At 53.5% G+C, this 27,487-nt stretch overlaps 8 protein-coding genes and 2 non-coding genes across 10 annotated transcripts; 5 read left to right on the forward strand and 5 right to left on the reverse strand.

The window, feature by feature from the left end:
• Nucleotides 1-374: 374 nt before the first annotated feature.
• On the forward strand, nt 375-2,454 carry B0H65DRAFT_437305 (MFS general substrate transporter; the record flags this gene model as incomplete). The annotated part of the gene is made up of 3 exons (XM_062825302.1): nt 375-633; nt 722-2,030; nt 2,136-2,454. The coding sequence occupies 3 exons, from the start codon at nt 375-377 to the stop codon at nt 2,452-2,454; spliced, it is 1,887 nt and encodes a 628-aa protein (XP_062676570.1).
• Nucleotides 2,455-3,270: 816 nt separating this feature from the next.
• B0H65DRAFT_81958 (uncharacterized protein) lies at nt 3,271-6,026 on the forward strand. The gene is made up of 3 exons (XM_062831457.1): nt 3,271-3,730; nt 3,788-4,463; nt 4,523-6,026. Exons 1-3 carry the CDS (start codon nt 3,523-3,525, stop codon nt 5,766-5,768), a joined length of 2,130 nt encoding a protein of 709 aa, XP_062676571.1. The 5' UTR covers nt 3,271-3,522; the 3' UTR covers nt 5,769-6,026.
• Nucleotides 6,027-6,284: 258 nt separating this feature from the next.
• On the reverse strand, nt 6,285-7,823 carry B0H65DRAFT_534904 (alpha-N-arabinofuranosidase II precursor; the record flags this gene model as incomplete). Its single annotated transcript, XM_062829016.1, has 1 exon — nt 6,285-7,823. The coding sequence occupies exon 1, from the start codon at nt 7,740-7,742 to the stop codon at nt 6,285-6,287; it is 1,458 nt and encodes a 485-aa protein (XP_062676572.1). The 5' UTR covers nt 7,743-7,823.
• Nucleotides 7,824-8,075: 252 nt separating this feature from the next.
• B0H65DRAFT_481737 (uncharacterized protein) lies at nt 8,076-9,700 on the reverse strand. The gene has a single exon (XM_062827638.1). It carries the CDS (start codon nt 9,624-9,626, stop codon nt 8,274-8,276), a length of 1,353 nt encoding a protein of 450 aa, XP_062676573.1. The 5' UTR covers nt 9,627-9,700; the 3' UTR covers nt 8,076-8,273.
• A 1,537-nt stretch (nt 9,701-11,237) lies between these two features.
• Nucleotides 11,238-14,897, forward strand: B0H65DRAFT_566621 (uncharacterized protein; the record flags this gene model as incomplete). The annotated part of the gene is made up of 2 exons (XM_062830330.1): nt 11,238-11,660; nt 11,721-14,897. The coding sequence occupies 2 exons, from the start codon at nt 11,238-11,240 to the stop codon at nt 14,832-14,834; spliced, it is 3,537 nt and encodes a 1,178-aa protein (XP_062676574.1). The 3' UTR covers nt 14,835-14,897.
• A 606-nt stretch (nt 14,898-15,503) lies between these two features.
• Nucleotides 15,504-16,563, forward strand: B0H65DRAFT_593031 (uncharacterized protein; the record flags this gene model as incomplete). The annotated part of the gene is made up of 4 exons (XM_062831144.1): nt 15,504-15,516; nt 15,585-15,934; nt 16,004-16,174; nt 16,273-16,563. 4 exons carry the CDS (start codon nt 15,504-15,506, stop codon nt 16,561-16,563), a joined length of 825 nt encoding a protein of 274 aa, XP_062676575.1.
• Nucleotides 16,564-17,379: 816 nt separating this feature from the next.
• B0H65DRAFT_504099 (uncharacterized protein) lies at nt 17,380-19,155 on the reverse strand (the record flags this gene model as incomplete). The annotated part of the gene is made up of 6 exons (XM_062827887.1): nt 17,380-17,661; nt 17,720-17,842; nt 17,900-18,391; nt 18,427-18,621; nt 18,675-18,946; nt 19,017-19,155. The coding sequence occupies 6 exons, from the start codon at nt 19,153-19,155 to the stop codon at nt 17,398-17,400; spliced, it is 1,485 nt and encodes a 494-aa protein (XP_062676576.1). The 3' UTR covers nt 17,380-17,397.
• A 1,947-nt stretch (nt 19,156-21,102) lies between these two features.
• B0H65DRAFT_t476 lies at nt 21,103-21,192 on the reverse strand. Its single transcript has one exon. It is a non-coding gene; the product is annotated as a tRNA-Pro (tRNA).
• Nucleotides 21,193-24,801: 3,609 nt separating this feature from the next.
• B0H65DRAFT_504104 (uncharacterized protein) lies at nt 24,802-26,655 on the forward strand (the record flags this gene model as incomplete). The annotated part of the gene is made up of 2 exons (XM_062827888.1): nt 24,802-25,767; nt 25,871-26,655. 2 exons carry the CDS (start codon nt 24,802-24,804, stop codon nt 26,519-26,521), a joined length of 1,617 nt encoding a protein of 538 aa, XP_062676577.1. The 3' UTR covers nt 26,522-26,655.
• A 238-nt stretch (nt 26,656-26,893) lies between these two features.
• B0H65DRAFT_t475 lies at nt 26,894-27,003 on the reverse strand. The gene has a single exon. It is a non-coding gene; the product is annotated as a tRNA-Pro (tRNA).
• Between the last annotated feature and the right edge of the window lie 484 nt (nt 27,004-27,487).

The following is a 27,487-nucleotide window of genomic DNA, read 5'->3' on the forward strand; positions in this document are numbered from 1 at the left end:
ATGAGTAGAAGCGGTAGTGCCTTGGATAGACGGGCTCGGGTCATCAACACCTGCATCAAGGTATTAACCGGCGACCGGACCACCGAAGACAGACCGAATCACCGAAAGCCTACTTTCGGGGCGCATATGTTCTTCTTAACGCCCAAGAACGAAAAACCCTGACTGTTTCAACTCTGCAGATCAAATTGCACCTCAGAAACATGCCTGCAACATGGAAACCATAAGGTAGTCTACCCCGATACTGCTCTGATATAAGTGAGGTTTCGTTTCCCTGAATTCTGATCCTCAAGGCCGAACCCTGGCCATGTTCATTTGATGCACGACGCCATTCACCATCAGTCAACATGTCGACAAGTGACAATACCAGCCACTTTATGGCTCAAAGCAAGATCATCGCCCCGCCGGCCCGGCTCCTGCCACAACAGAGAAAGCACACTGGACTGAGTTCCGTCCACGAGGTCGTGTTCGTCTTCGTTCTCTGCCTCGCTCAGTTCCTCTCCCTGGCTGCAATGAACCAGACTGTTGCCCCTATGCTCATCCTTGCCAAGTACTTTGACATCCATGACTATGGGAACCTCAGCTGGTTCTCGGCAGCTTACAGCATGACTGTCGGGACTTTCATCCTTCCTGCTGGTAAGCCAGCCAACCTCACAGTGGCCTCTCGTCAAGCTTGACATCAATGTCCACCAGGATAATGACTGACTGCCTGACGACCTCACAGGACGACTCGGTGACATACACGGCCACAAGCTCGTCTTGATGATAGGTTGGGCCTGGTTCAGTCTCTGGTCTCTGGTCTCCGGCTTCTGCGGCCCTTCCAATCTCATATGGTTCAGCACTTGCCGAGCTTTTCAAGGTATGGGTCCAGCATTGGTCATCCCGAACGCTATAGCCATCATCGGACGAACGTTTCCCATCGGACTGAAACGGAATATCGCTTTTGCTTACTTTGGAGCATCTGGGCCAACGGGAGCCGCGGTGGGCGCCATCCTCGCTTCGCTTGTAGCTGAGAACCTTTCCTGGCATTGGTGCTTCTGGTTTTTGGCTATGACTTGCGCCATGTTGGTGGCGGTATCGTGGTTCGTCATTCCCTGGCCTTCTGAGTCCCCTGCCTCCCCGGAACGAGCCACCATCAAACCCGAGTCCGAACAGATACCAGCCAAACCCACCTTCGACCACCTCGGCGCCCTCACCGGCGTCACCGGCCTAATCCTCATCAACTTCGCCCTAAACCAAGCTCCCCTCGTCGGCTGGATGACTCCTTACATCCCTGCCCTCCTCCTGCTCGGCCTTCTCTCTCTCCTCGCCTTCGTCTGGGTTGAGCTCTGCTTCGCCCAGCAACCCATCGTCCCCCTCCGCGGCCTCCAGTGCCACGCAGCCTTCGTCCTCGCCATCGTCTTCACCGGCTGGTCCTCCCACGGCATCTGGGTCTACTACCTTTACATCTTCCTCGAACACTTACGAGGCCACTCGGCGCTGCTTACATCCCTCGAAACCTCCCCCGTTGCTTTGACGGGTATCTTCTTCGCCTTTCTGACCGTCTACCTTTTGAGGCGCGGGGTGGCGGTATCGCTGATCATGCTCATCTCGTGCTTCTTTTTCTTCCTAGGCAGTCTGCTGGTCGTCCTGACGCCTTTGCACCAAACATACTGGGCCAACACCTTCTTCGCCATCCTCCTGATGCCGGGCGCCATGAACTTGAGTTTTCCAGCTGCTACGATCCTGCTAAGCGAGCAACTGCCGCGCGAGAAGCAGGGCATGGCGGCCAGTCTGGTGGCTACGGTCGTCAACTACAGTATCAGCTGCGGACTCGGATTGGCGGGGAGTATTCATAAGCGGGCGCTGCTGAGGGCGGGGGACAGAGCGGGGGTGGAAAGAAGCAAAGGGAACGGGAGGAAGCCCGTGCCGGCGCTGAGCGAGAGTAGTGAGGTTTTGGTCGGGGTGAGGTTGGAGGGCATGAGGATGGCGGTTTGGTTTGGGGTCGGGTTGGGCGCGCTGGGGGTGCTGGTTGCGGGGGGGTTTTGGCTTCGGTCTGGGCTCGACAGCAGCAGCTCCCTGAGGATCCCTGCTGAGCCACTTTTAGTTTGGCCTTCTCGCTTTTTGCAAGGCCTGGGTGACCGGTATCGTCAATTCAGGGAGAACCCGAGGAGGAGGAGGAGGAGGAGAGAGGGTGGGAAGGAACAACAAAGGGAGCAGCAGCAGCGGGGTCAGATGCAGATGGAGTTGGGGCGACAGAATCTGGAGAGAGGGTTGGCGCGGCGGGGTGGAAAGGGTGGAAATCAGTCGTGGAAGGGTTGGGCGGGCACGACGGCGACGACGGCGACGACGGGGACGACAGGGAGCGAGGATTCTGGGGTGGTGGAGGGGGAGACGGGTTTGCGTATTTATGAGGAGATAAAGAGTGTTTTCTACTCGGCTTACGTCGGCCTGGAAAGGACCTCGAGAGTTGGCTGAAAGAATGCATGTGAGCTGTGGAGGATGAAAGGGGTCATGCAGGAGGGGCACTGTAAATGGATGCACACTTTTCAACATGTACCGCGCGCGCTTCTTGGCTTTCCAACATGTACCACGCGCTTCTTGGCTTTCATACCTCTGTGCAAAGGCTTGTAGGGCTGAGTTTCTGGCGAAGAATCTTTCCGTTCCAACCCTCACTCTGGGATTTCCCTGCCGCCCCAGTGCCGTTATCTCACCCATCTTACCCTCTTCTCACTCCATTACCTCCAGTTCGCCATTCAACCACTCTGCTGCCAGCCGTCGGCGATAGTCATGCAAGCTGCAACGCCACGCCTGCCCCGGCTCACCCTGCTTCGGGTGCTGGCCTCTCGCTGACTGGTAGCCTGAACCGGTGCAACCACACTTGTCATACCCATCCTCGTTGGCGATTCGGCGCTGCCGGGTGTCAGCCCGCAGGATTTAATACAACCCATACAGCCCATACAGCCCCCACCACCGTATGGCGAGGATCCCTTACGGTTCTGCGAATGAACGAGAAAGAAATGGGGCCAGTCAACCATCATTACTTGCCAGGGACGGAACCGCAGAAGCGCGGAGGCGACGGAGGCAGCGGAGGCAGCAACACAACACAGTCAGAAAAGGTGGTGTGACGGGTTGGAAGCTGACAGCAGCACGCTAGACTTACCTCCACTACAGGAACGAAATTCCCGCTGCTAGGGGACGGCTTTCCGAGCTTGAATGACGAACGTAGCACCAAACCAGTGGATTGGAGAGTGAAAGCAAGAGGCTCTGGGGGGGCTCCGGGCCAGAACCAGCCACATCTACGACCCATCTTCCTGGTCCTCGTTCCCCGGATGCTTTTTTGCGTGTGGAATGATTCTCTTCCACTTTCCATCTTTCCACTTCCATTCGTCACAATAATCTTTACTTGTTTCATCTTCAATGTGACGGCGGAAATCGAATGCCGGTCTGAACTCGGCATTGAGCGCGATCATCCTCACATTTGCTTCACATTCCTCAGGGATTCTACGACGAGTTTGGGGGTGGCGCGAGCCATCGATCAGCAAGATGGTCGGCTTCAATGGGACATCAACATGCAGGACTCTGCTTCTCCTTCTCGGGTTCTTGATCAAGCTGTCAGTTGCCCAGTTTGACCCCATCAAGGACTTCTGTAGAAGATTCGGACATCAGTCAGCGGTGGTGGACGACAAACTTTATGTGGATGGAGGTTTGGTCAACTGGAAACCGTACTCGCAGACTTCGGCGAACATCAGCAGTTCGTATCCTATACCAAGCATGCCTGGTTAACTAATCCACCACTAACACTTGACAGACCAATTCCTCCTCTACAGCGACCTCAACCATGAGACCGATGGAATGCCCAATGTCTACGCCAACCTATCCAAGAACGCAACTATCCCCAGCGTGAGCTTTGGTATCTTATGGGAGGACTCCATCAACAAGTGGCTCTACTCTTACGGCGGAGAGTCTCAGTCAACAGCAAGCAACTTCATCCTCTACGGCTACGACATCCTTAACAACTACTGGACCTCCTTCGGTCCACCATCTAGCAGCGGTACCATCACACCACTGAGTCACGGAGCAGGTGTCTCCATCTCCGAACGCGGTGAGGCCTTCTACTACGGCGGATGGTTCAGCGAGAACTCGGTCCCTGGCTGGTCAGGCACTAGACGGGCATCCGATAGACTGATCAAGTACGACATGGACAAGCATGAGTTCAGCAATCTTACCGGGCCGGATAACGTCCGAAGAGCCGAAGGGACCATGGTCTATCTCCCCATTAGTGATGGAGGGATGTTGGCCTACTTCGGTGGTGTTCGGGACAATGGGAACGGGACTGTGTCGCCTCAGCCCCTGGATACCATCTTCATGTACGATCTGGCAAACACCAAGTGGTATACGCAGAAGACATCGGGTAGAGCACCCGAGGATAGGCGGTTGTTTTGTGGAGGAGCGGCAGTGGCGCAGGACCAGTCCAGTTACAACATGTACGTCTCCCCCCCGCCCCCCCACCTCATCCCATAGACCAGAACTAACAGCCAAACAGCTACATCTACGGCGGGGCCTCGTTCGGCTCCAACCCCATTGGCTACGACGACATCTACGTCCTCTCCATCCCCTCCTTCCAATGGATCCGCAGCCTCTACCCGTCCAACTCCAACGTAACCGGCGAGTTCCCCAAAGCCATGGCCTCCTGCAACGTCATCAACAACGCCCAAATGCTGGTCATCGGCGGGCGCGCCATGAACGACACCACAGGGTGCGATGCCGACGGCGTCCTGGGTCAACACAACATGGTTCTCGGCAAAGATAACCCCGAAAAAGCCATCTGGGCTCGCTTCCAGCCCAACCTAACCACTTACACCCTGCCCACAGACATCGTCACCGTCGTAGGAGGAAACCCAACCGGCGGCGCCACCGTAACCGCTCCCCCCAAAACAGGCTTCGACGCCCCCGACATGTCCACGCTCATGACACGCAAACCTCGCCTAGCCGAACGCACAGCAACCCGCAACGTCACCACCCCGACCTCCTCGCCCACCAGTGACCCATCCCCAAACCCCCACAAAAAGGGACTCAGCACAGGCGCCATCGCCGGCATCGCCGTTGGCGCCGCAGTAGCTGGCATCGCGGCGCTCGCATCCCTCTGCTTCTTCTGCATCCGTCGCAGACAGAAACACTACAAACAACCGCGCGTCGGAGGCGCGCCCGTGACCGGAAGTAACCCGGCTAGTCCAATGGCGCAACACCCGCCTGGCTCTAGTGGCTGGGCTGATGGGCCCGGTGGAGCAACCATTTCGTCTCCGACGTTCAGTCAGGCGCCGACTTATAATACGCAGGCTACTGAGCTTCCTCCTTCCTCCCCGCCGTCGGCGAATGGACACGGACATGGGTATAGAGGCGTGGCGCTGGCGCCGCCTGTGGAACTACCGGGTGCGGAAGCGGGGGAGGGACACATTGCGGAGGGGAAGACCAAGTATCCTGGTTCTGGGACGGTGAGTGGGAGTCAGGAGATGCCGGTTACGCCGGCGAAGAGTGTGGGCACGGGGTACCATGACAACGGGCATGGGCATGCAAGGTCGCCGTCGGATTTGGGGCCGGGGGATGATGCCATCTCTAGAGGAGGGCTGTCGCCTTCGCTGCCTAGTCCGGGGAATGGGACGGGGGATAGTGGACGGTTTGGAGGGAATGGGGGGCTGCCGCCTTATTCTGCGTCGGGGGCGTATGGGGGTGGACCGGGTGGAGGGAGGTTTGAGGAGGATTTTGGACATGGGGGCACGTATAGGAGGTGAGTGTCGATTGAGAGGGGGGTGGGCGGAGATAGGCCAGGAGTTGTCGATATTTGACGGTAGCTGAGAGGGTGAGAGGGTGAGAGGGTTGGAGGATGAGTGGAGATAGGCGTCACGCAGGGGCGAAAGAGGCGGAATAGGCGTTGAACATCAAAGTTGACTTTGGATCATGGGCAGGGAAGGAGTTATGAGCGAGTGTTTCCTTGGCTTGGCATGTTGGTTGTAGTTGTGGGTTCTGTTTTGGAAGGAGCTGTCTGTCCTGGTGATGAAGGGGTAATGACAGGGAACTCTAACCGGAGAATTGGTGAATGACGATGTTAGATTGTAGGATGCACGTTGAAGCTGGTTTTTTTCTCTTCGCGTTTGTTCGCACAATTTCTGCATGGTGTGCCTCTTCCAGACGTCCTTTGTCTTGGCAAGTAAACAAACACTCAGGGGTAAATCGCGAACCCTAACCCTTTATCCACCATTGTCTCCTCCTCTTCCACACCTTCCATCTTCCCCAATTTCTACATGGTATTACTCCAAATAAAAAGTCGCCTGCCCCCTCTGCCCCTGATCCCCACCCACAGCCGCCAACACCAACCCCCCATCTACTCCCGTCAACCTCAAATACTGCCCACTCACCCCCGCCGCCTCAAACGACACTCCCTTCGCCGCATCCGTCAACCCCTCCCTCCGATTCCAACTCGCCTCGCTCTTGAAACTTGCCGACGAACCGCTAGACCCCGCATCAAACCGCACTTGCGTCCCGCTCCTCCTCAGGTAGAGACCTGGTCGACTGGCGGATTCCAAACTAACGGTGTTCCCGCCTGCTAAGCCGGGGGTAATGATACGGAACAGTTGATCGGCGAGGGTTGCTGAGCCAGAGGGGGAAGTACCCGTGTAGTACCTGATATACGACCCAGGAGAAGAGAAGCTGCGCAACCGGACGGGGGTAGCGCCATCAGGAACGGGGATGCCTAGATCCGGCGTCCCATCCGCTCGCCAGTAGATCTTTTGCACGCGCGTGCGACGGTTGGGATCGTTCAACGGGTCACCTGTGATGTTGGGGTAGCCGCGGTCGTGAAAGACTAAAATGTCTGAGAGGTTGTCTTCGGAAACAGTGAAGGAGTTGTGGCCGGGGCCGTATTGCTTGGTGAGGGAGTTGGATTGGAAGACGGGGGTTTGCGATTTGCTCCAGCTTGCTGCGTTTAGCAGGTCTGCACCGACAGAAGCAGTGAGCAAGCCCATGCAGTAGTTGCTATCCGTGGCGCTGGCGGAGTAGGTGAGGAAGATCTTGCCGTTCTTTTGCAAGGTGGCGGGGCCTTCGTTGACTTTGTAACCGATTCGTTCCCAGGATAGGAGAGGGCGGCTGATGACTGTTGCTGGTCGTTGGATTGTCCATGGGTTGACTAGCTTTGCCAAAAGCAAAGAACTGTTCTCATCCGTCCTGCTCGGTTCCTGCTGCGCCCAGACTAGATACCGCGTCCCGTTGACTTGGAACTGATGCGCGTCCAGAGAAAAGGTATCCCAATCCGTGTTCACCAGTCCCTTCTCCGACCACGTCGCCGTCTGCGGATTGGAGCCGACACCCTCCAGCACGAATGCACGGATGCGCCACTCGTTGGCGACGCCCAGGGCTACGTAGATGTACCATTTTCCGTCGATGTAATGGAGCTCGGGGGCCCAGACTTGGTTGGAGCCGATGCCGGAGGATTTGCGTCGCCAAATGGTGGTTTCGGGCGCGGAGGCGAGGCCTTGGATGGTGGGGGCGCGGCGAACAATGATGCTGTCGTAGGCGGGCACGGTGGCGGTGAAGTAGTAGTAGCCGTCAGTGTGTTTGGAGATGTGAGGGTCGGCGCGTTGGGGGATGAGGGTGTTGGTGTAGGTGACGAGCGGGGAGGGGGTGAGGGCGAGGGTGGATGGGGAGAGGAGGAGGAGGAGGGAGAGGAAGACCAGGAGAGGCCAAAGCTTAGGTGTTGGGGACCAGAGCATGGCGGAGGTGGTGGTTACCTGTGCAGGTACCGCGGATGCTCGAGTTGGGCTTGTAAGTGGGATGCGGCTTTGATGTGGAAATTGGGATTTCGTCTGGTTGGCGGGTCAGCTATATTTAACAAATATCTCGGTAGTTGTTGATAACCCCTGTCGGCTATAGTAGACCTCGTTTACATCCCACTCCCCGCAGTATGGTTGTATTCTCGATCGGCGTGACGGCACCGGAAAGGGGATCATGCAAGATGATTGGCGCGGATATCGCAACGCATTGGAACATCGACTTATTGGAGGAATACGATTGTCCGCCCTCTTTCCAAGTCCTTGAATTCCGATGTTAAGATGACCCACGAGACAAATAAGCTGGGAAACTGTCCACGTCAATCCATTAGGCGGATCGCAGGCAGACTTTGACGACCCATCGATTCACATTGCTACCTCCACTGACCTTGGCCACCACCCGCCCCCCCTCAAAAAAAAAAGGGCGCCACTCCGTCTGGCATGACTGCCCTCCCCCCTCGAAAGTCGAACCCTCTAAGAAACCAACGTCCTATCCCTCTCGATATCCTTACCAACCAGATCCAACGTGATAAGAAGATCGCCACCATCGGAGAACTTAGGATCCTTGTAGCTGAACGTTCCCGAGCCCGGAAACACCAGCTGCTTCTTCTCGTTGAGATCCGCAGCAATCGCGTCGCCGATGTGCTTTGTCCGGACAACGTCTTTCAACTTGCCCTTGATGAAGTCCCCGACCTCAGTACTTGGCTTGCCAAAGATCAGCTTGATAAGGCTAGCATCCCTGCTGTCTTCCGCACCGACATAGTCGATCTTCTCTTCTGGCTGTACATGAAGCGTGCCATCTTCGTCCGCCAGGATGACGAACTCGATCGTGAGATGCACTTCACCGTCTGTTCCTCTGTTGTACCCGGGGCCGCGCCCGGCGACTACCGTCATGCTGGAACCGAGCTTCATCTTGGACGTTAGAGTAATCTTGTTTGTCCGTGGTTGAGTGGACAGTTCGGTCTCGAGAGAACTGTCCGTAGAACGGTGAACTCCGATACTGCTGAACCACTTGTTTCCCTTCCAGCTCAGCTTGGCCTTGGACCCGTCGATTGTCCATTTGGCATCCGGAATGGCTTCGGCTCTTGACCCGTTGGTGAGCAACCAATCCGATTCCCAGCGTCCTCCATCCACCCACTTCATCAGATCATTCGCCATGTCGAGGAAGGAGACGTTGACGGTGCTGAGAGCGTTTTCTACCAGGTACTTCTTGAAAAAGAGTTCCCTGTTGAACACGAGCGCTCCTGGCATGTCGCCAATGATGAGGTTGCCCTTTCTCTGCAGCTCATCGCGGGGAAAGTCAGAACCTCCGGTCATCTCCATGAACACGAAGGCGTCACGGGAATTCGGAGGGATAGCCTTCCCGTTGATGGTTTGTTGCGTGTCGGAACAAGGTTGATATCGGTAGTTCTGGATTTTCACAGCGGTCGGAGGGAACGTCGGAGCCTTGTCCGTAGGGTCAGGGGCCGCCTCTTTGATCGTGTAGCCAAGGGTGAGAGCGTCTGGGTCCTTTTGTAGTCTCTTCAAATATGCTGTGAGGAACATCTTAAAGAACATCACCTTCATGTCATCTGGATCACTGTCTTTGCTGAGGCCGGGGGAGTGGGCGTGGTCCCAGTCGAGGGAAGAGAGAGGTGCCGAACCGAGAAACATGATGATGCGACTCAGGCTGTACTTGCCGGGTTCCAACTCGGCCCATTTCGACTTCAAGTCCGGATGGCTGCTGTCGGGGGGTTTGGCCAGCGTCTCTTCGTCATAAGCGACGAAGAACGGAACTTTCCAGCCGTCAATGGGAAGCGTTTCAACGTCTCCTGCCTCAACGCTCATCTTGTACTTGTAGCTGCCGGTCTTGAAGTTTAGGAAGAACCTTGAACGTTTGGTCTCCGTGTTGCTCTCGGTGCAGACCTCAATGTTCGGAGGGTCAAGCGTTGCCTCGGAGGTCCCGAAGCCGGGCATCTCATGCTTGAAAGAGAGAAGCTCGGGTTGCAGCTCAGGATCAAACCGGACTCTGAGATTGTCATTGATTTTCTGGTAACCTTGTTAGGGCCTCCGTGTGGTTGACGGGTCTGCAAGCCTGGAGCATGAACCTACATCTTGGGAGATAGCGATGATTTGATGGAAACCTTGAAGATCGAAATCTTTCAGGCGTGAGTCAACTTCAGTTGTCGCCATCGTGCTCAAGTGTTGTGAAGTATTCGGTTCGGAGGTCGAGTCTGCTGCAAAGCCGTGTCTTCAAAGGGGCATCTGGTGATTGCGGAATTGCGGTTGATATTTGTGCTGGGCTGGAGATGGTATCTCCTGAAGTGATACCTCTAAAACCTCTCATCGGGAGTGCCTACCTGCTAGCATCTGCGCTCAACATCACCAAATGGCGGGGCTCAAGATTGATACATACGTATCCCTCTCCACCTTCAAGGTAGCAGAGCGAATTGGCGACAATGCAGGGAGGATCGCCGAAACTCAGGCATCGATGCATGTTCTCATCTGAAGTGTCGAGGATGGCTAGATCAAGATCATCATATGCAGCCAAGAGACGGGAAGAGGCCAATTGGGTGGGACCCGCTTCATTGACATGCAGTCCAAGATCGAGGAACATGCCAGATCGTAGATCATTGCCCCCAGATGACGTTCTGTGCCACGTCTTTGTACTCTGTCCGTCCCAACTGAGCCGTCGGATCTCTTTCAGCCCCTGCCGACTTGCCGAGTGGTTGACTGCCTCTACCGACGTGCTAAAGTCTGGGAGCTTCTGGGTCAATATTGGGTCGTATTGTGGTGGGTATCTCCAGCTGTATGTCCGGCTTGGTTTGGCCTTCCCGACCCTCATGTGGAGCCTATGACTTGCAAGTGCTGGAATGGACTCCGCCGCCGATCCGCGCCATTAACGTATCTCTACGTATGCACGGTTTCGGAGTTCGGAGGAATGGGTTGTGTGTTGAACGAAAGAGCTGTTCAGTCAGTTGGAGACGATCCATGATCTGTCTAGACACAGATGCAGTCCAGCCCAATATGTCTCGAGAGGTGATCAAATTGTTTGGCTGGAGGCTATGCCAACGCATCTCTGGATGAGCGATGACGCCAAATGTGGACATTCAGCTGAACGAAACTCCGCAACTAACACTGCAGTCTCCAACTTTGGTACGTCTGTCTTTTTCTGCTCTTGGTTTGATGGTCGTCGGGCATTTTGGCCACAAGTCGAGGCACTTCATCCATCTTGCAGAGATCTTGGTACGAAGATACGAGACTGTGAGGATCCAAGACAGCTGTTAGCTCATATAATCACCCTCCGCCGTACAGAGTATTTGCCGAAGAGCTGGTGAATGTTCAGTCAACTTACCTCTCTCTGATACCTCCATTCCACAACTTCTTTTTCCATCGTATCCCTCCATTGTCTTTATCTTTCTCGTCCTGGGACTTTGGTGTCCTAACACCCCGTCGACAATGTCCATTCATCATGATTCAGAGCTCATTGAGCAAGTGGTGACTTCGACACCGCTCCTGGACACGCAGGACTTCTACGTCGTCAAGGATGAGAAGCAGAACCCCATGGTGTTTTCCATTGGCACTCATGGTGTGCTGTACCTCATCAAACAAGACGAATTGGGGCGAAACCAGCTGATCAACCTCAGCGAAAAGCTGAGCATCCCGGCGGAGCATGAGGCCACAGCACTTGGAGTATATCAGGACACCGATCTGACTCTGAACCTCGTGTTCGCCCACGGAGAGCCAAAGGGCCTGTCTCAGTTAGTCGTCCTGCGCAGACTGAAGCCCGAAGCTTTTGATAAGGACATCGACAAGCTACTAGACCATGCTGTCCAGGGTCAGGACAACACCATCCAGGGCCAGATATATGGTCTCCTGATTGTGAGTGCCTCATGTGGTTGACCTTGACTTCTCCGTGCGGTACTAACAGTAACCTGATAGGGCCGAGGCTCAGATGACGACCATCCCCTTGCGGTAGCAAGGTTCAGAAAGGTCGATTCTCCCGAAAACGATATATGTCGCCTTGATATCGACTACAAGGCTTCTTCATGGTCCGTCAAGACTGATCTTGAGATGCCTTGCAACCCAAGACAGATCATCAGCCTCTGCCCTGGTACATTGCCTGGGGGTGGCGGGACCTTTGGAGTCTTCGTCCTGTTCAGGATCAGTGAGGTTCTTCGGCTCAGCTTCACCGGACTGGGCGGTCAGAGTGTTGAAGGTTACTACTCCCATGTCAACTATCACCTGCCAGTTCCCCCAGGTGCATCTGATCTTGCCACCGTCAGGACATCGATGGGCCGGACCGATCTTCTCGTTTCCGCGGAAAATGGAATCCACCGTATTCCAGCCCGAGACTGTGCAAGAGGTTCAACAAAGTTGCCTGACACCAGTCTGGTTGCCTCAGCGGACTGCCTCCGAGGATTGAAACAAATCCATGCTGCACAGTCTGGCTCCTTGATTTCCGTCTTCACTCGCAACAATGACGGCGTGATAGCGTACACTCAATTCAAGATTGGACCTTCAGAAAGCCCCGCGGTTGACGCCTTCGAGAGACACAGCGATGCCAACCAGGTCCTTGACGGAGGTGTGCGCTTTGCTGCCTCGGTCAACGAAACCACTCAGTCCCAGCAAATGTTCGTTCTCGGCGACGAAGACCATCCGAGAATGCGAGTTCTGTACCAGTCGGGTGACTCCAGTCTTTGGACAACTGGTGACTTCAGCGTCCCAGCGATCAAGACACATCGAGAAGTGTTCACTTACACGACTCACATCAAGATCTATCCTGGTGCTGGGGGCCGATCTCCAGCTGATGGGCTGGAAGTTGACCTCAGTGCATCCAGTACATGTCTCGCAACTGTGAACGGCCGAACAATTGAGCTTAGCCGACTGCCAGTCAAAGTCAAGGCCGATGTGATGGGAACCCTAACGGTGATTCAAGAGATTGATGACCTGAATGTACCGAGCTTGCGAGTTTCGGGCGTTCCAGGATGCGAGACGACGTACATCGATCCCTCTCGAAAAGTTCTGGACTTCTTTAGCAAGATCAAGTCCGGCGATGACTTGCAGAATGCCCACCTTCCGAATGGCGAAAAGCTCTTGAGCGGAGGATCGAAGAACGTCAACATTGAAGGAGCTGCCGCGGCCATCAAGTCATTGTCTTCAAAGGGTGCCAGCATGAAACTGGAAGCGCAGTTTACAGGTACCGAGAAGAACCAACCTGTCTCTTTGGAACAGCCCTCAGAACAACCCAAACTTGGAGAGGAGTCCAATATTAGCGGAGAGAAGCCAACTACGGGCAGTTGGGCAGTTTTTGACTGGCTCACCAGATCTCTCGAGTCTGTGAGAGACATCTTCGTAGACGGTTGGCATCTTGTTGTCAAGATTGGAAAGAAGGTCTGGAAATTCCTGGTCCAAACATACGAGCATGTGATGAAAGGCCTCAGGAAGGCCCTCGAGTGGCTGGGTGAGGGTCTGAAGAAGATATGGAACGGGTTGAAGTTTCTCTTCGCCTGGGGTGATATCAAGGAGACCCACAACATCTTCCGCGACTATTTCGAAGGGTTCGTTGATACTGCTGTCAAGGCAGTACTTCTCTTTGGTGATAAGGCGGTGTCGTATCTTGATGAACTAGAGGAGAGCCTTAGCAAGAATTGCAACACAACCCAGCTGCCACCCGAAGTAGACCGTCCTGTCGATCACGACGGCAATGGCCAAAAAGGGAAGGAGCCGAGCCAAATGGAGAAAGCTTTCCACTCACCAGGGGGAAACTATGCGAACCATCATGCCCAGCACAACCCTGAGGTCCGTCAAGCCATGGAGTCTGCAAAAAAGAAGATCGAGGATGACGACCTGACGAAGATCGTGGCAGCTCTCGAAGATCTCGTCAAGGAGTTTGCGGAGGGTGCGGGGGACATTGGGTCCGCTTTGGTGTCACTCCTCGACCCGTCTCGAAAAGCAACTGTTTCCGAGGTTTTCTCCCAGCTCGGTAGTAAGCTCCTCACGAGACTTATTGCAATTGCGAGAGATCTGATTACGCTTTTCGTCCAGGTGGGAGCTAAACTCATCCTCATGGTGAAGAGTCTTGCCACGGCGACCATCGATATCCCTGTCATCTCCTGGTTGTGGTCGAAGATATCCGACCGACCTCTGTCGTTCCTTGATGCCATCACAATGCTACTAGCAATCCCTGGCACAATTGCATTCAAGATATGCCACGGTGTGAGCCCGAAACAGCATCCAAGCTTCAAGGAGATCCAGGCTGCCAAAACCGAGCTAGATGCTGAGCTCGTTGGGCATGAGCTCATGGCCGCTCCCCAGCTATTTGCGGTCGTGCAGCCCACCGCTTCCGAAACGAGTGATAGTGGCGTCGCCTCAAAGGAAGAAAAGCCTAAAGACCCCAGCCCTGGGGATGGAAAGAACCAACAGACCTTCGTCAGTAAGATCATGAAGCATAGTCTTCTCCAGAAGATTGCGAAGTGGCTGAAGGCGCATTCTTATATTGTCGGTATCATCTACTTTGGATACAGCTGCTACTCCCTTTTCAGCGAGGCAAAGGAGTGGTTGACGCCGATGGGAAGTGCCTTCCCGAATTTTGGTGCTCTGAAAGAATGGGACAAGGGCGGCGCGGCAAAGTTTCTGTTCTCACTTGTGTTATCTTTCCCTACGCCAGATCCCGATGATCCGTCGCCCAGTTGGGGCCTCCAACTGACTGGTTGGGTGGTCTCCATCTTCGCTGGCATCAAGCATTGCAGCCTTCGAATCTTCAAGGGCATGGTAACGATGTTCTTCTCTGCTCTGCAAGCAGTCATCTATGCAGGATGTGTGACTTGGGATCATGTGGCAGGGTACAGTAAGGCTGATGGCGCCCTGAAGATCAGCAATACGTGTCTGGCCAAAGGTCATGACTTTTTGTCTGGGTTGGCAACGTACCAGCCCGGGAATTATTACGTTATGGGCGGAGCGGCGGCCGTAGGACTGACCTCCATAGTGGTCGGGTCAATCATCAAAGCGCAAGACGCTGAGGTCAAGATAGCCGAGTTCATCTTCCAAACCTAAAGGACGCACTTGTTGCGGAAGCCGGGCATAGCACAGGCAGGGAGAGGTATGGGGATAAGGTGGGCTTTGGAGCGGGAGCAGTCGAGTTGATCCGGGAGTGTGAAAATCTAGGTCGTCGTGGACTCGGTGAGCGCGAGCTCGGCAGCTTGGCCAGCGAAAGGTGGGAAACTGGGCCATCGAAGAGGTGTTAGCTGGACTGTGTGTATCGTATCTTCCCAGACAAGAAAATCGAGAATAAGAACTGGTCTCTCGCACCTTGTAGCATTGACATGGCTGTAGCCTTTCAAGTTCATCCGCTGCTTGTGCTTGACAAGTTCCGGGGCTGAGAGGCGGGAGGAAAGGAAACTAAGGGACTGAACGTGATCGCAGGCAAAAGAGATGCGATGCCCCCAGAAGAACCGAAGCGTAGGATAAGTTGGTGCTGGTAAACTGCATCATCTGCATGAGGCGCCCTGGATCATGCAGTGATAAAAACCTGAAAAAGTTGGCTCCTCCTTTTGACCAGATTCCCCTCTCCTTCCTGCCACCTTTGCCTTTGAATTTTTCCTCCACCTTCCAGCTCCGATCGAGTTCAAATTGCGACAGTACCCGACGGAAGACTCCAGTTTCGTAGCTTCCTCGCTGCATCCAGACTGTTCCTTCCCAGTCTTTGATCCTAATTCCCCCGCAATGTCCGACAAGCGTAAGTTCTTTTCCCTTTTCTCTGCTGTCTGGATCGAATCCGTACTCACACCTTACTTCTTGCTTTAGGCCAACGCGAGGTGTCAACCAAAGAACCTGAGAACCTTGATGGCCAAGATGGCGCATCCCAGGGGCTGACTGCCAAGAAACAAAAGGGTTCCACTCCTGAGCCGCCGAGCTCGACACAGCCCAGAGCAGTCCAGCAGGCTGTGGAAGCGGATACCTCCGAAACCGATGAGGACGCAGAGGCCGACCTTCCTAGCTGGGCATTTGACGATGAGGATGACGACGACGATGACTACTGGCCCGGGGAAGAGGATTTCGTCTTCGACATCATGTCAGAAGAAGAGATCCAAGAGAAGGCAAACAGGTTGCGCGAGGAAATCCGTGTCGCCTTATGCAACGGGTTGGTGTGGAAGGTAAGCACCCAGCAGCTGGCAGTCTTGTAACCCTAACAGTCAGCTAATGGTAAACTCTCGCAACACTAGCCGTCCTGTGTAAAGGGTAACTCTTCGGTAAATGTTGAGGCAAAAGTTGATCACTACCAAGTCGCCAATTGGGCGTTCGGGGGCAGCCAGGATCCAAGTGACGAGACGTGGGCAGCCATGGATTACCCGACCGAAGACTTTAACGAGGATTTCGGGCCAATCCACAACGTTGTAAGTCAACCCACCTACCTCTACCCATGTCGGCCTGTTTCCGTCTCGCGTTTATAGCATGGACTGTATCTGACTTCTTCCCTCCGTCTCTTTCCCAGACTGGTTCCACACCTCTTGCGCTCACCGGAACTCATGTTCGCATAAACTTGGAAGAGAGTATGAACGATCCATTGCAACAAAACATGACTGTGATCGTTAGTGCCTCCTACGGTACACATGAGGCTCGGGATAGACTCCAAGACACGGATGTCTGCCCGTCAGACCTAGAGCATGTGTTTTCGTCTGATGACGACTCTTCTTTCAGTGAAGACGGCGATCATGAAGAGGCTCATCGTGGAGAGACTAAGGAGACTGAGGATACTGGAGAGTTGGACCCATCCGTGCACTAAGCCTGCCGGTTGGTTTTGCCTGGTGTGGAGGGTTATGCCTTGTTCGAATCTGGGCGGGACGTATTTCCCGGTGAAAGAGGAAGGATCAAGATGGCTTGAGGCAGTAGCTGTTTGGATTGATGCGTCGATCCTTTTGGTCACGCCTTTTATTCTTGTGTGTTGATCGGTACCGCTCTTTCCATGATAGACAACGCAGCTGCCAAGCAGACCGTAATTGTCGGTTCCACTGGTTTCGGTTACCTGCCACTGCGCAATTTACTTTATTCTCCATGAAGAGTAGTCTTTCCTTCCAACGGCCACGTGGGGTCAACCTCCCTTTGTGTGATATCTTCCATTCATCGATCCACTGAGTCCATTTTGCCGACATTGCCAACCGACTGAACCCCTCGCTCAACCATCTGGCAGTAATTTGAGCCTGGGCGCTCTGCATCATTGACTGATCCTGCCGACGTATACTTGTTGGCACTGCATGCAGTACTTACTTGTATGCGGGAAGAGTACCCCGCTCAAACCTTTTCATCTTGACCTTCCTTCCTTCCTTATTTTAATATCTTCGTTCCTCAGAGCCGGATTCCAGCAGGGAAAATTTGACTTTGGTTGCTTTATGGTCTTTCCTTCTGAGGTCCCCGGGCCACTACTTGTGAGTGCCGGCATTCATTTGCTACCGACTTCCATCGCCCATGACAGGAACCGGCAACTTCTTACCAACCGCCTGTACCTACGGCTGCTACTAAACAAAGAGGTCAAGGGCTAACAACGGTCTTTGAACAGATGAAACACAGCACGACAATGCAATGCCATTACGAAAACACAACCGGGTATCTTCTGCTCCCATCAAATCTTGAATCCACCGGCCAGCTCCATGATCCTGTCCGGATCAACCTGGTCCCTGATCCTCGCCAACCGCGCCGCGTTCTCGTTGCCGTACAGCTGCTCCGGAGTGGCGTCAAAGAGCGAGTAGTTGGGGTAATAGGTGAAGGTATCACTGTAGATGCCGTCGTCCATGGCCACCTTCTTGAGCGTCTCAAGAGTCTGCTTCATGCGGGCGTACCAGAACTCGTCGTTCTGGGGAAGGGACCACGCGAAGTAGATGTTGAGCTGGGACAGGTTAGCTCGGATCTGTCACAAGGTAGAATACACTACTTAAGTGACTTACCGGAAGGGGAGACTCGGTGTGCGGGAAAGCACTCTCAGTGGCGTGCTCGCCGTACTTGGTGAAGGGCTCAATGTCATAGCTGACAGTGATGCCGCCGTGAAGACCCATGATCTTGCTGATGTCCTGTTGTTATCAAGGTTAGTCATCTTTCTTCTTTGCTTCAGACGCACAACAACTTACATCAGTCTCTTGCCTGATGGCTTCCAGGAAAGTCTGAGAGAGCTCAGAAGTCGCAAAGCTGATGAAACCACCGCGGATGTTGGTCAGCTCCACAACCTGCGCAGGGATGGTCTGCACAAAGCTAACAAAGCTCTGAGACTTGACTGCCTTGATGAGCGGCTTGATGTCATCAAAGAGCTCGAATGTGGCCGGCTTCTCGGGACCATCGTGGAAGAACAAAACCAAAGCAGTGGTGCCCAGAGGACTGCCCTCAAGGGTGGTAATGATCTGGGTCCGGGGATCCTTGTTCAGGTACGAGAACTGAGAAGTGGCGTTGAGAATCTTGTCGACAGCACTGGTGGGATAGATGCCGAGACCACCGTACACCTTCTCAGGCTGCTCATGGGTGTAGAACTCAGCCGACGTGACAATGCCAAAGCGGTTAAGACCGCCCTTGAGGGCAAAGTAGAGGTCGGGGTTCAGGGTCTTGGACACTCTGGTAATGGTTCCGTTCTGTTCGGCCGTGTGTTAGCTGACATTCGTCACACTAGGGACCAGCCATGGTAACTTGCGGGAAGGACAAGCTCATAGCTCTTGACCGTGTCACAGGTCAAACCATACTGGCTTGTCTTCCAGGAGTATCCACCACCGAGGGTGAAGCCACCAACGCCCGGGCCGGGCACTCTTCCTCCAGCAACATTCCTGCCGGTACCTTCCAGGGCCTTGTACACATCAACCCAGACCTGGAACACTGTTAGCTACCGGTCTCGGCCAGATACCACCGACATTTACTCACGTTGCCAAAGCCAATCTCAGCGACGCTCTTGTCCTCAGACAGCTTCACTTGGTCCAGCCTCTTGAGCGAGATATGTACACCCTTGGTGCTGGAGAAGCCTGGGTTTGAAGAGTGACCACCAGACTGGACGGCAAAGGGAGTCTTGGTGGCGCCAATAATCTGCAGCGCAACCGACACATCCTCCGCAGACCCAGGTGCAAAGACGCACGATGGCTGTTCATAGGACGACCAGAACCAGTGGGTAATCGCCGAAGTGAAGGAGATGGCCTGGACTGTACGCCGCGAAAGATATGAGTCGTCCGTCCACGCTGTGAGACAACTCAGGGGAGTGGGAACACTTACTTGGGTAGATGACATCGCTGGCCTTGGAGATCTTTGCCTCGATCTCCTTGCAGATGGGTGTCCATTCCGTTGGTAGGGTTGCTTGGGCAGTACCGACAACGGCGGCGACGGCCGTCAACAGACTTGTCAGGCGAGCCATCTTGATGCTAACGAGATGAAGGAAGATTCAACCCGCTGATGAGAGACCCGTCTAGAACCGAACCCGTGGCTCAACACGGTAACTTGAACTGACCGTCTACTTGCCCTGCCGAGTGTCGGATCGTAACCCGACCAGCGAAAAAGGGGGCTCCTATCTATATTGGAGACGGGCAAACTGAAGGATACCCGATCAAGCAAACCATCGGGTTGGCAGACTGGCTACAGCGAGGGGGGAATATGATCGGCCTGTAATCCTGGATGTCGATCAACGGGGTCCTTCATGACAGATGGCTTGTCAACCAATTATTTTTCCATGTTGTCGGCGCCGACAAGGGTCACTTTCGGGCCCGGTCCCTGTCATGGCTCCGCTAATCTGATGTTTCTGTCCAGGTCAGGAACAAAAGCAGACGACAATATCACTGATTCTCTCCCAAAAGGGGGCTTCCAGCTTGTCCGGGCTGGATTTCCACGATGGAGAAACTGGGACGTGGGCACAAACTATTCGCAAATATGCAGCAACCACGTTGGGCAGAACACGAAAGCCACGTTTGTCCCGCCGCGAACTTGCGGGTTCACCGGAAGGTATGTACAAGGGGCCTCCGAAGCCCCGGTCCGGTGTACATATGTTCCTCTCCTCCGAGCAAAATCAGCCCCTTTTTGTAGATAAAGCGCCCGGAACTGTTCCGCCAAAAGCGTGCTGCGGTCACAGGATGGGATGGAGCTTCCAGCAAGGTTGCTTTGAGCTCGGTAAGGTCCAGGTTCTGAGGGGAGATGCGCCCTCGGCCCTGTACCTGCTGAACAGGTGGGAACAGCGATCAATTGATTCATGTAGTTGGGCGCCGCTGAAAAGTGGGAGACTTTCAAGCCTCGGCTTTCTTTTTACGTACTGAAGTCAGTCGGGTACCAACATCATCAAGTCACCGGTCTTGCCAACGGCGCCGCGCGGCGTCGAAAGCCACCTGCACGATGTCGACATCATCGAGGATCTCTTGACCATCCGATCGATCTGGTTGTCGGGACTCTTCCCCCACATGGAAAGGTCGATCGACATTTCGCATTCGCTTTCGTAGGACTTAACCGATGGCGGATGTCGTGCCTCCGAGTACAACAAACACGCACATGTTCCTTTTTTTGATGCGTGTTTGGTAACAAGCTGCGCATCATGTGAAACATGCATTCTGGTCGTCGTGGCTGGGTTGAGACACTATGTGCTGGGTGAGGGCAGCAAATACGGATGGATGGCCGATGGGATTCTGACTTGTTACTTCTCACTTCTCAGAAACAGCTCCGATCGATATCTCAGGTGGCTTTCGGCAAGGGTGCGGTTTATGGTCGTCGAGACATGCATTGGAGCCTCATAACAGCAAGCATAAGGTATTGAACATGGCGCGGTCGAATAATTGTCCAGGCCAAGAATACGTAATGGCGAACGTGTTCTGGCTTGTCATGGTGTTGGCGGGTGCTGGAAAAGGGATGCCAAGACCTGAAGACAGGCCTCCCTGGGCCGGTGCTTGGACGGTCCTGGCTCGGTATCTGACTTCGGACGATGCCCCTTTCCGTCCTTCTTTTTGAATGGCCATTTTTTGATTCCAGTTTTCCAAGATGTCCAAGGTCTTCCTTGGTGTTTTCTTGCTCTATTTCGTGGGAGTTAAGAAGGTTTTGATTCACGATGTGCCTAGGCGAGTTGCGAAACATTGGGGGCATCATGGCGCATTGCAATGCCTTATCGATGCTGACAGCAACCGAGATGGTCAGCTATCAGTTTTCGGGCCAATTACCCAGTACATCTGTTAATGCGTTATTGTCGAACACTATTCCTCTCCAAACATTACGAAAACAAAACACCAAAAGAAAATAATAATGGGAAAGAAACATGGCATCGGAGAGTTTTCAAAGAGTGAAAAAAAAATGGGAAATTGTTGCAAAAAAAAAAAACGTGAAAAATAATGGGGCCACCCGGGGATTGAACCCGGGACCTCTCGCAAGAATGCTCAGGATTGAACCCTAAGCGAGAATCATACCACTAGACCAGCGGCCCTTGTTGTTTGTAACACCGTGATGAAGTGCTTACATAGCTAAAACAAAAGAGTTAGGAAAGAATATGGTGATTGTGGTGATGCATCGCGATTGCTTTAACGCCTGCGCCGTGCTGTCGCATTATTTTTGATTGGACTGGAAAATAGAATTCGAATCCATTTCAATTGCTTTGTCGGTCTTCTTTCGGCGGAATCGGCTCGAAAAGGAAGAGATAATGGTGAGTGTCTGCACTGCGGATTTCAGACGGCAAGAGCGGTCGTTGCACCAACTGTGGCAGTCGTCGCCCACCATTGTTCATCTTCTGCCTGTATTTCTGACTGCCCTGCGGAAATTCCTTCTTTCTCTTCTTCCATTTCAACCTCCAATTCGCACGATCCACTCATAGTCATTGCTTTTGTTCGCCTTGTTTTGCTCTGCCATTCTGTTTCGGCCCCCAACATCGACTTCAGTCACCATCTTCTGCATCACCACTCCCGGACATGACCGTCTGCGCTTCTAGGCAACCAACAAAACATCCAAGCAATCCCTCGCCCATTCGCGTTCCTTCGCGTCTATCCACCCAATAGCATCATCGAGTGTCTCCAGTCCGAGATCTCGCATGCGTGGAACATGTGTAAGCAGGGGCACAGTTGCGGCAAAGTGAGCCGACACAAGCGAGGTGTGCATCGTCTTGGCAGGGGATTGGACTGATCACAAAGTCAATACGGCGTGTACTTGACAAGGATTCAATAGGACCGTACTGTGCCCTCAAAGGATGAGCGTGGCTTGGACGCCTAGCTTCTTTCAGCTGAGGCTTGAACTATTGTCAACGCCATTTCAGCACGGGACTTACTCGGCGGGCAGTGTTACTTTTCTCGGCGGGCAGTGTATACTGCCCGTATAGCAAACCCTACCCTAATATTCCTCCGCGGGCAGTGTCACCGTAATCCCTAATCCTAATGAAACTGAACATAATACGTTTAACTTGGCGATTTGAACGTACAGCCACCGTAAGAGCCACTATTTGCAGCATTTTCTACAATTAATAAGAACATACGAGATTAGTAACTCTATCTAGGGCCAACCACTCAACCACTATAATTCTAGAGGTACTAAAATTAATACAAGCTGTAATGAACAGCCTACCCGAAAGAAACGTACTATAATACGTTCGTTAATACTTTAAGTAGACGGTAGCAAAAAGCGGGAGGACTATAAAACCTTTAAAGAAGTTAGAAGAGTAAGAGAAAGAGAGGTTAGTTAGGTAAATAGATTAATCTTACTGCTTGGATTAGCATCTTTCAGCTACCTCTCCTATTGTACATTGGCGAGCAAAAATATTGAAGGTTAAGAATTACTATAACACTGCCCGCGGAGGAATATCAGGGTAGGGTTTGCTATACGGGCAGTATACACTGCCCGCCGAGAAAAGTAACACTGCCCGCCGAGTAAGTCCCTTCAGCACACTCGATTCACGATCAGGCGAGTCAGCCCCCAACATGGTGTTGATGACTTTCCCTTGAACAGCAATTGCTCTCTTATATGCTGATCCAGTCTCAAACCGCTTTTTGCTTGGGGTTTCTCTCTTCCGTTCATTCTTTCCACCATCATTGCGCTCACAGCGTTGTCCAGCGAGAACGACGTGAAGCTTCCTCGAGCCACGCAAACCCACTTCACATCTCTTATCATCCAAAACGCCTCAGCCCGCGGCACAGCTAGCATGCTCATCACAACCAGGCCCAGGAATGGTGATGTTGTGATTCGGCTGCCAAGAAATCCGCCGAACTGTCAACGCCGCCCGGGCGATCCGGAGGCCCTGAGCTTGCACCCCAGGTCATTTTAGCCCCCAAGGATTTTGGTAGCGTTCTAGAAAGTGCACCCAAGTTTTGGGACAGCTGCTGCTTTCATTAACGATACTCGGCTTGCTGTAACTTTGAGAGAAAACCTGGGCGCACCCATACCTTTCCTCCACGCACATGGCCATAGTTTTGGGGGGTTAGGGTCCCTGGCACTCTGTGACAGGCCATGGCACTTGGCATGCAAGAGCCCACTTTTAGCCGTGAAAATTCACCCTTTTAATGTCCGTTTTATTACACTTTATTTCAGGCTTTGCGTATTGCATCACCACTCCGTATCGTAGTATTGAATTCCTAAGTATATACGCGCGCGCAGTACAAAGTATTCTGTCGCTTTTCGTCTGCTTCGTAATCTCCCTATTCCTCGTCGTTAGAATAATGGCTCTTGTTTTCCTCCATCTTCGTTTCCGTTGTAGAAGGAGTACTTTAATGAGCTAAAGAGGTTGGTTCTTGAGTCTTATCAAATCGGACAATGAAATTGTCACGACATCAGAAATCTTGGTGGACTTTGTGGTTTTGGCAGCATTTCGTCAAAAAAGTCGGGAAGTTCGAAATTACACGCTGAAACGGGTGTATTTTATGACAGCTGACATAGGTGGATATATGGGTGCGTGGAGGAAAGGTATGGGTGCGCCCAGGTTTTCTCAACTTTGATCTCGGATAAGTTATGGCCGAGTGTCTTGGCCGTCTTGGAGAGGCCTGAAGACATCCCCACAGCCAAGAACCATCACAAAGACCGCACTTCAACAGACTTCTCTCGATATTAAGGCACCCGCAAATATTTTCTCATTCTTTCTAAGCCTTCCATGCAGTGATACTGCATGAGATATCTCCCAATTCCTCGGGCCCGCCATGTTGTCGTACTGGAAACGCTCCGAACTTTTGCCCACATAGGGCAAGGTGGCAAGGTCTCATTCCATTGCACTCTTCCATCGAACCACTATATCTTCCGTCGGCGATTTTCGTTTCCCAAGATCCATGGTTGCACCTATGCGGCACAGTAAGTTATGGTAATATCATGAATCCCTTCACGACCTGCGACGGCCTTGTGTCAGGGCACGGCTAGGCTCCTGGAATAAGCGACCACAGGCCAGCTACGGTCCACTCGGCACGCTAGAACGTATCTACGCAGTGGAAGAACCAGGTAACAGTGTAGCATGGGATCATTGTCCTACAGAGCACGGTACCTGCACGCTGTCAACCGTTCACTTGGTGTACGTCTCCCAGTATGAGACTCCCTGTAAGCAAAAGTTCCAATCCTTGAGCACGATTACCCCAGGCCGCTAGGGCATCTACAATACTGGTGTCATGACGCAGACATCCGGAGGGAGCGAGTAAGGGATCCCTGAACATTTGTATGTTAAGATGGAAACTCTTGTCCCACGGAGTACGGTTCCTGCGCCTTGTCAACTTCGCTTGTCCGTGCCTTTTATTGTGATCCTTGACCACAAAAGTTCCATTAAGTCGGCCTCTCGGCGTAGCAACATCACTTACAAGGCTGAGGCTGAGTTTGTTGCCGCTAGGTAACCTCCGTCCTTGTCTCCGGAGGTCCGGACACTGATCACCGGCGATGCTATAAGTACGGACCTGTGGAACTGCATCTGTTGGAAAAAAAAAGCATCAAACACTGCTCAAGAGCTTCGAGAAGCCTCAAGAAGTCAGCAGCACTTCTTCAAGTTCCCTCGAGACTCACTTCACTTCGACACCTTCGAGCAACTCATCCCGAACCTCAGACCCACTTGGACATCACATCGCCAACTCCTCACCTAACAACCATGCTCTTCTGCACCCGCTCCCTCATCTGGGGCGGCCTCTTGGCCATAGCCGGCCTAACAACCGCCTCCCCAGTTGCCACTGGCCCCCTCCCCATCGCCATCCGCGACAACACCTCTCCCCCCTCTTCCCTCGAACACCGCGACTACAACACCACCTCCCTCTCCCCCGTCGTCTCCCTCCCGCCAACCATCCAACAAGACCTAACTACCCTCCTCTCCCCCTCCGCCCTCGTCATCCTCCCCTCCTCCCCTTCCTTCTCCCAATACACCCACCGCTGGTCCCTCAACACGCACACCAACTCCCCCTCCTACGCAGTCATCGTCGTCCCAGCCTCCGAGCGCGACGTCTCTCTCACCATCCAATACGCCAACGTCCACTCCATCCCTTTCCTCGCCACCACCGGCACCCACGGCACCTGGCAGGGTCTGTCGCAGCTGCAGGGCGGCATGGCCATCTGGACGCGCAACCTGACCAAGATGGAGTTCGCTGCTGACGGGCAATCCGCCACTCTCGGTGGCGGGTTACGTGGTGACGACGTTGTCCCCGCCCTTTGGGCTAAGGGGAAACAAACCACCACCGGCTCCTGTCGGTGCGTCTCACTGCTAGGGCCGGCGCTGGGCGGTGGACACGGTTGGTTGCAAGGGCAGTATGGATTGGGAGCTGATCAGATCTTGTCTGCGCGGGTGGTGTTGGCGAACGGCACGGCGGTGAAGGCGTCGAACACGGAAAACAGTGATTTGTTTTGGGCGTTGAGAGGGGCCGGACATAACTTTGGGGTGGTCACGGAGGTGGAGTATAAGTTGTATGATGCGGTGAGGCCGGAGTGGACGTATCAGAGTTATACGTTTACGCAGGACAGGCTGGAGGAGGTGTACAGGGTGCATAATGAGGCGATGAGGAACCAGAGCGTGTTTGTGGTTTATTGGAGTCTTTGGAGGTGGGCGCCTGAGGTTGATCCTGTTCATGTGAGTCTTTTTTTTCTCTTCCCCTTCCCCCCTTTCCCCCCCACTTCCCTTACTTGCTTGACTAGGTAGGACATCACTAACACCAGGGACAAAACAAAAACAGCCCATCCTAGTCTCAACAGTCTACTACAACGGCCCCCCCTCCGAAGCTGCCTCCTACTTCGCCCCCTTCGCCGCCCTCTCCCCCCTCGACACCACCCCCGTCCTAACAACCGACTACCCCGGCCTCGCCGCCGCCGCCCAATTCCGCGTCACAGACTGGGCCTGCCAGCCCAAAGGCGGCGCCACCGTCTACGGCATGGACGTCGACACCTACGACGTCAGAGCCCTCCGGCAATCCTACAACGCTTTTAGGGATATGATCCGCACCGAACCGGCCCTCTCCCTCTCCATGGCCTACCTAGAGGGTTACGCCCTCCAAGCGGTGCAAGCAGTCCCCTACGAGAGCACCGCGTTTGCGCTGCGCGACCGTAAACTGCTGTATGGGTTCCTGGTGACGTATGAGGACAACACCACCGCGACGAGGAACAAGACGCTGGATGCACAGGCGCAGAAGTGGGGAGAGAAGATTAGGGATGCGGCGTATGGGGAGAAGGTCAAGCAGAAGAGCGTTTATGTGAATTATGCTAAGGGGAGTGAAAGTCTGCAGGCTATGTATGGGTATGAAGGGTGGAGGCAGGAGAGGTTGAAGATGCTGAAGAGGAAGTATGATCCGAAGGGAAGATTTAGTTTTTATGCGCCTATTAAGGCTTGAGGGGGGTTGGGAGCGGGTTCATTGGGATGTGGGAATAGGGAAGGGGGTTGTGTTGGGAAGAGTTTGAGAGGCGGGTTGGTGTTGGGGTGGAAAGAGGACGGTTGAAGGTTTAAGACAAGGAAGAGTTGGATGTGAGACAGGGAATGGTAGAGGAGAGCAATCGGGATATTTTGATAGATTGGGTTATATATAGACTGGGACTAGATGTATTAGATCTGATACAGATATTGACTTACACTTGTTTGATCACCTTTGCGGGCATGAGTCATCCGGCCTGATCCCATTGTTGCCCGGGTTGATATTTCGATCCTGCACCAGCAGCACCAAGCATGCAGCACGCATAAAAGCAAAAAGAAAAAAGACAAAATGAAAGGCCTCAACTGGGATTCGAACCCAGGACCTCGCACATTGGTATTGCTTGTGTACAAGCAAGGAGCAGTTGTCCACCCGAAGCGCAAATCATACCACGAGACCATTGAGGCATTGGTTTGTTGTTGCTAGCTTGTTCTTGCCAACCACTTTATGAAGGACGACAATTGCGTACCTACACACAGTAGAGGTATGCTTTGCAGCGCGGCTAGAACCTTCGGCATCTGCCTTTCTGCGTTCATTGCCATATACTTCCACACTTCCTCTGTAACACTCCCAGTCTACCTACACTGTCCCGATTCAGACCGATATCACCGTCGTCTTTGTCGCTGCAAAAGTCATGCTGAAAGCTGTATGCCACGCCTGTCAGGCCATATCAACGTGCAATACGTAAATGATAAGTGGTAGTAGTGCATCGGAATATGGATGTTGCGCCGAGCTCAAAAAACCACAACAAGAACTGTATCTTGCCCCGGCTTGGCCGATTCGCGAGAGGATCTCTGATAGGTTGAAGTATGTGCCTTGTAGTAGGGAATTTGCCAGGTTTGGGAGGCTGCCGAGGAGTAGTAGTGATTTGTTGACTCGGTTGTTTTCCCC

The sequence above is a fragment of the Neurospora tetraspora genome (assembly GCF_033439725.1).
Source record: "Neurospora tetraspora strain CBS 560.94 chromosome Unknown B0H65scaffold_11, whole genome shotgun sequence".
Classification (NCBI taxonomy): Eukaryota; Fungi; Ascomycota; class Sordariomycetes; order Sordariales; family Sordariaceae; genus Neurospora; species Neurospora tetraspora.

Coding starts and splice junctions, on each gene's coding strand:
- B0H65DRAFT_81958 (XM_062831457.1), top strand. CDS start 3,523: ATGGTCGGCTTCAATGGGACATCAACATGCAGGACTCTGCTTCTCCTT. Junction 3,731..3,787: donor GACTTCGGCGAACATCAGCA/GTTCGTATCCTA, acceptor AACACTTGACAG/ACCAATTCCTCCTCTACAGC. Junction 4,464..4,522: donor GACCAGTCCAGTTACAACAT/GTACGTCTCCCC, acceptor ACAGCCAAACAG/CTACATCTACGGCGGGGCCT.
- B0H65DRAFT_481737 (XM_062827638.1), bottom strand. CDS start 9,626: ATGAGCGTTGAGGCAGGAGACGTTGAAACGCTTCCCATTGACGGCTGG.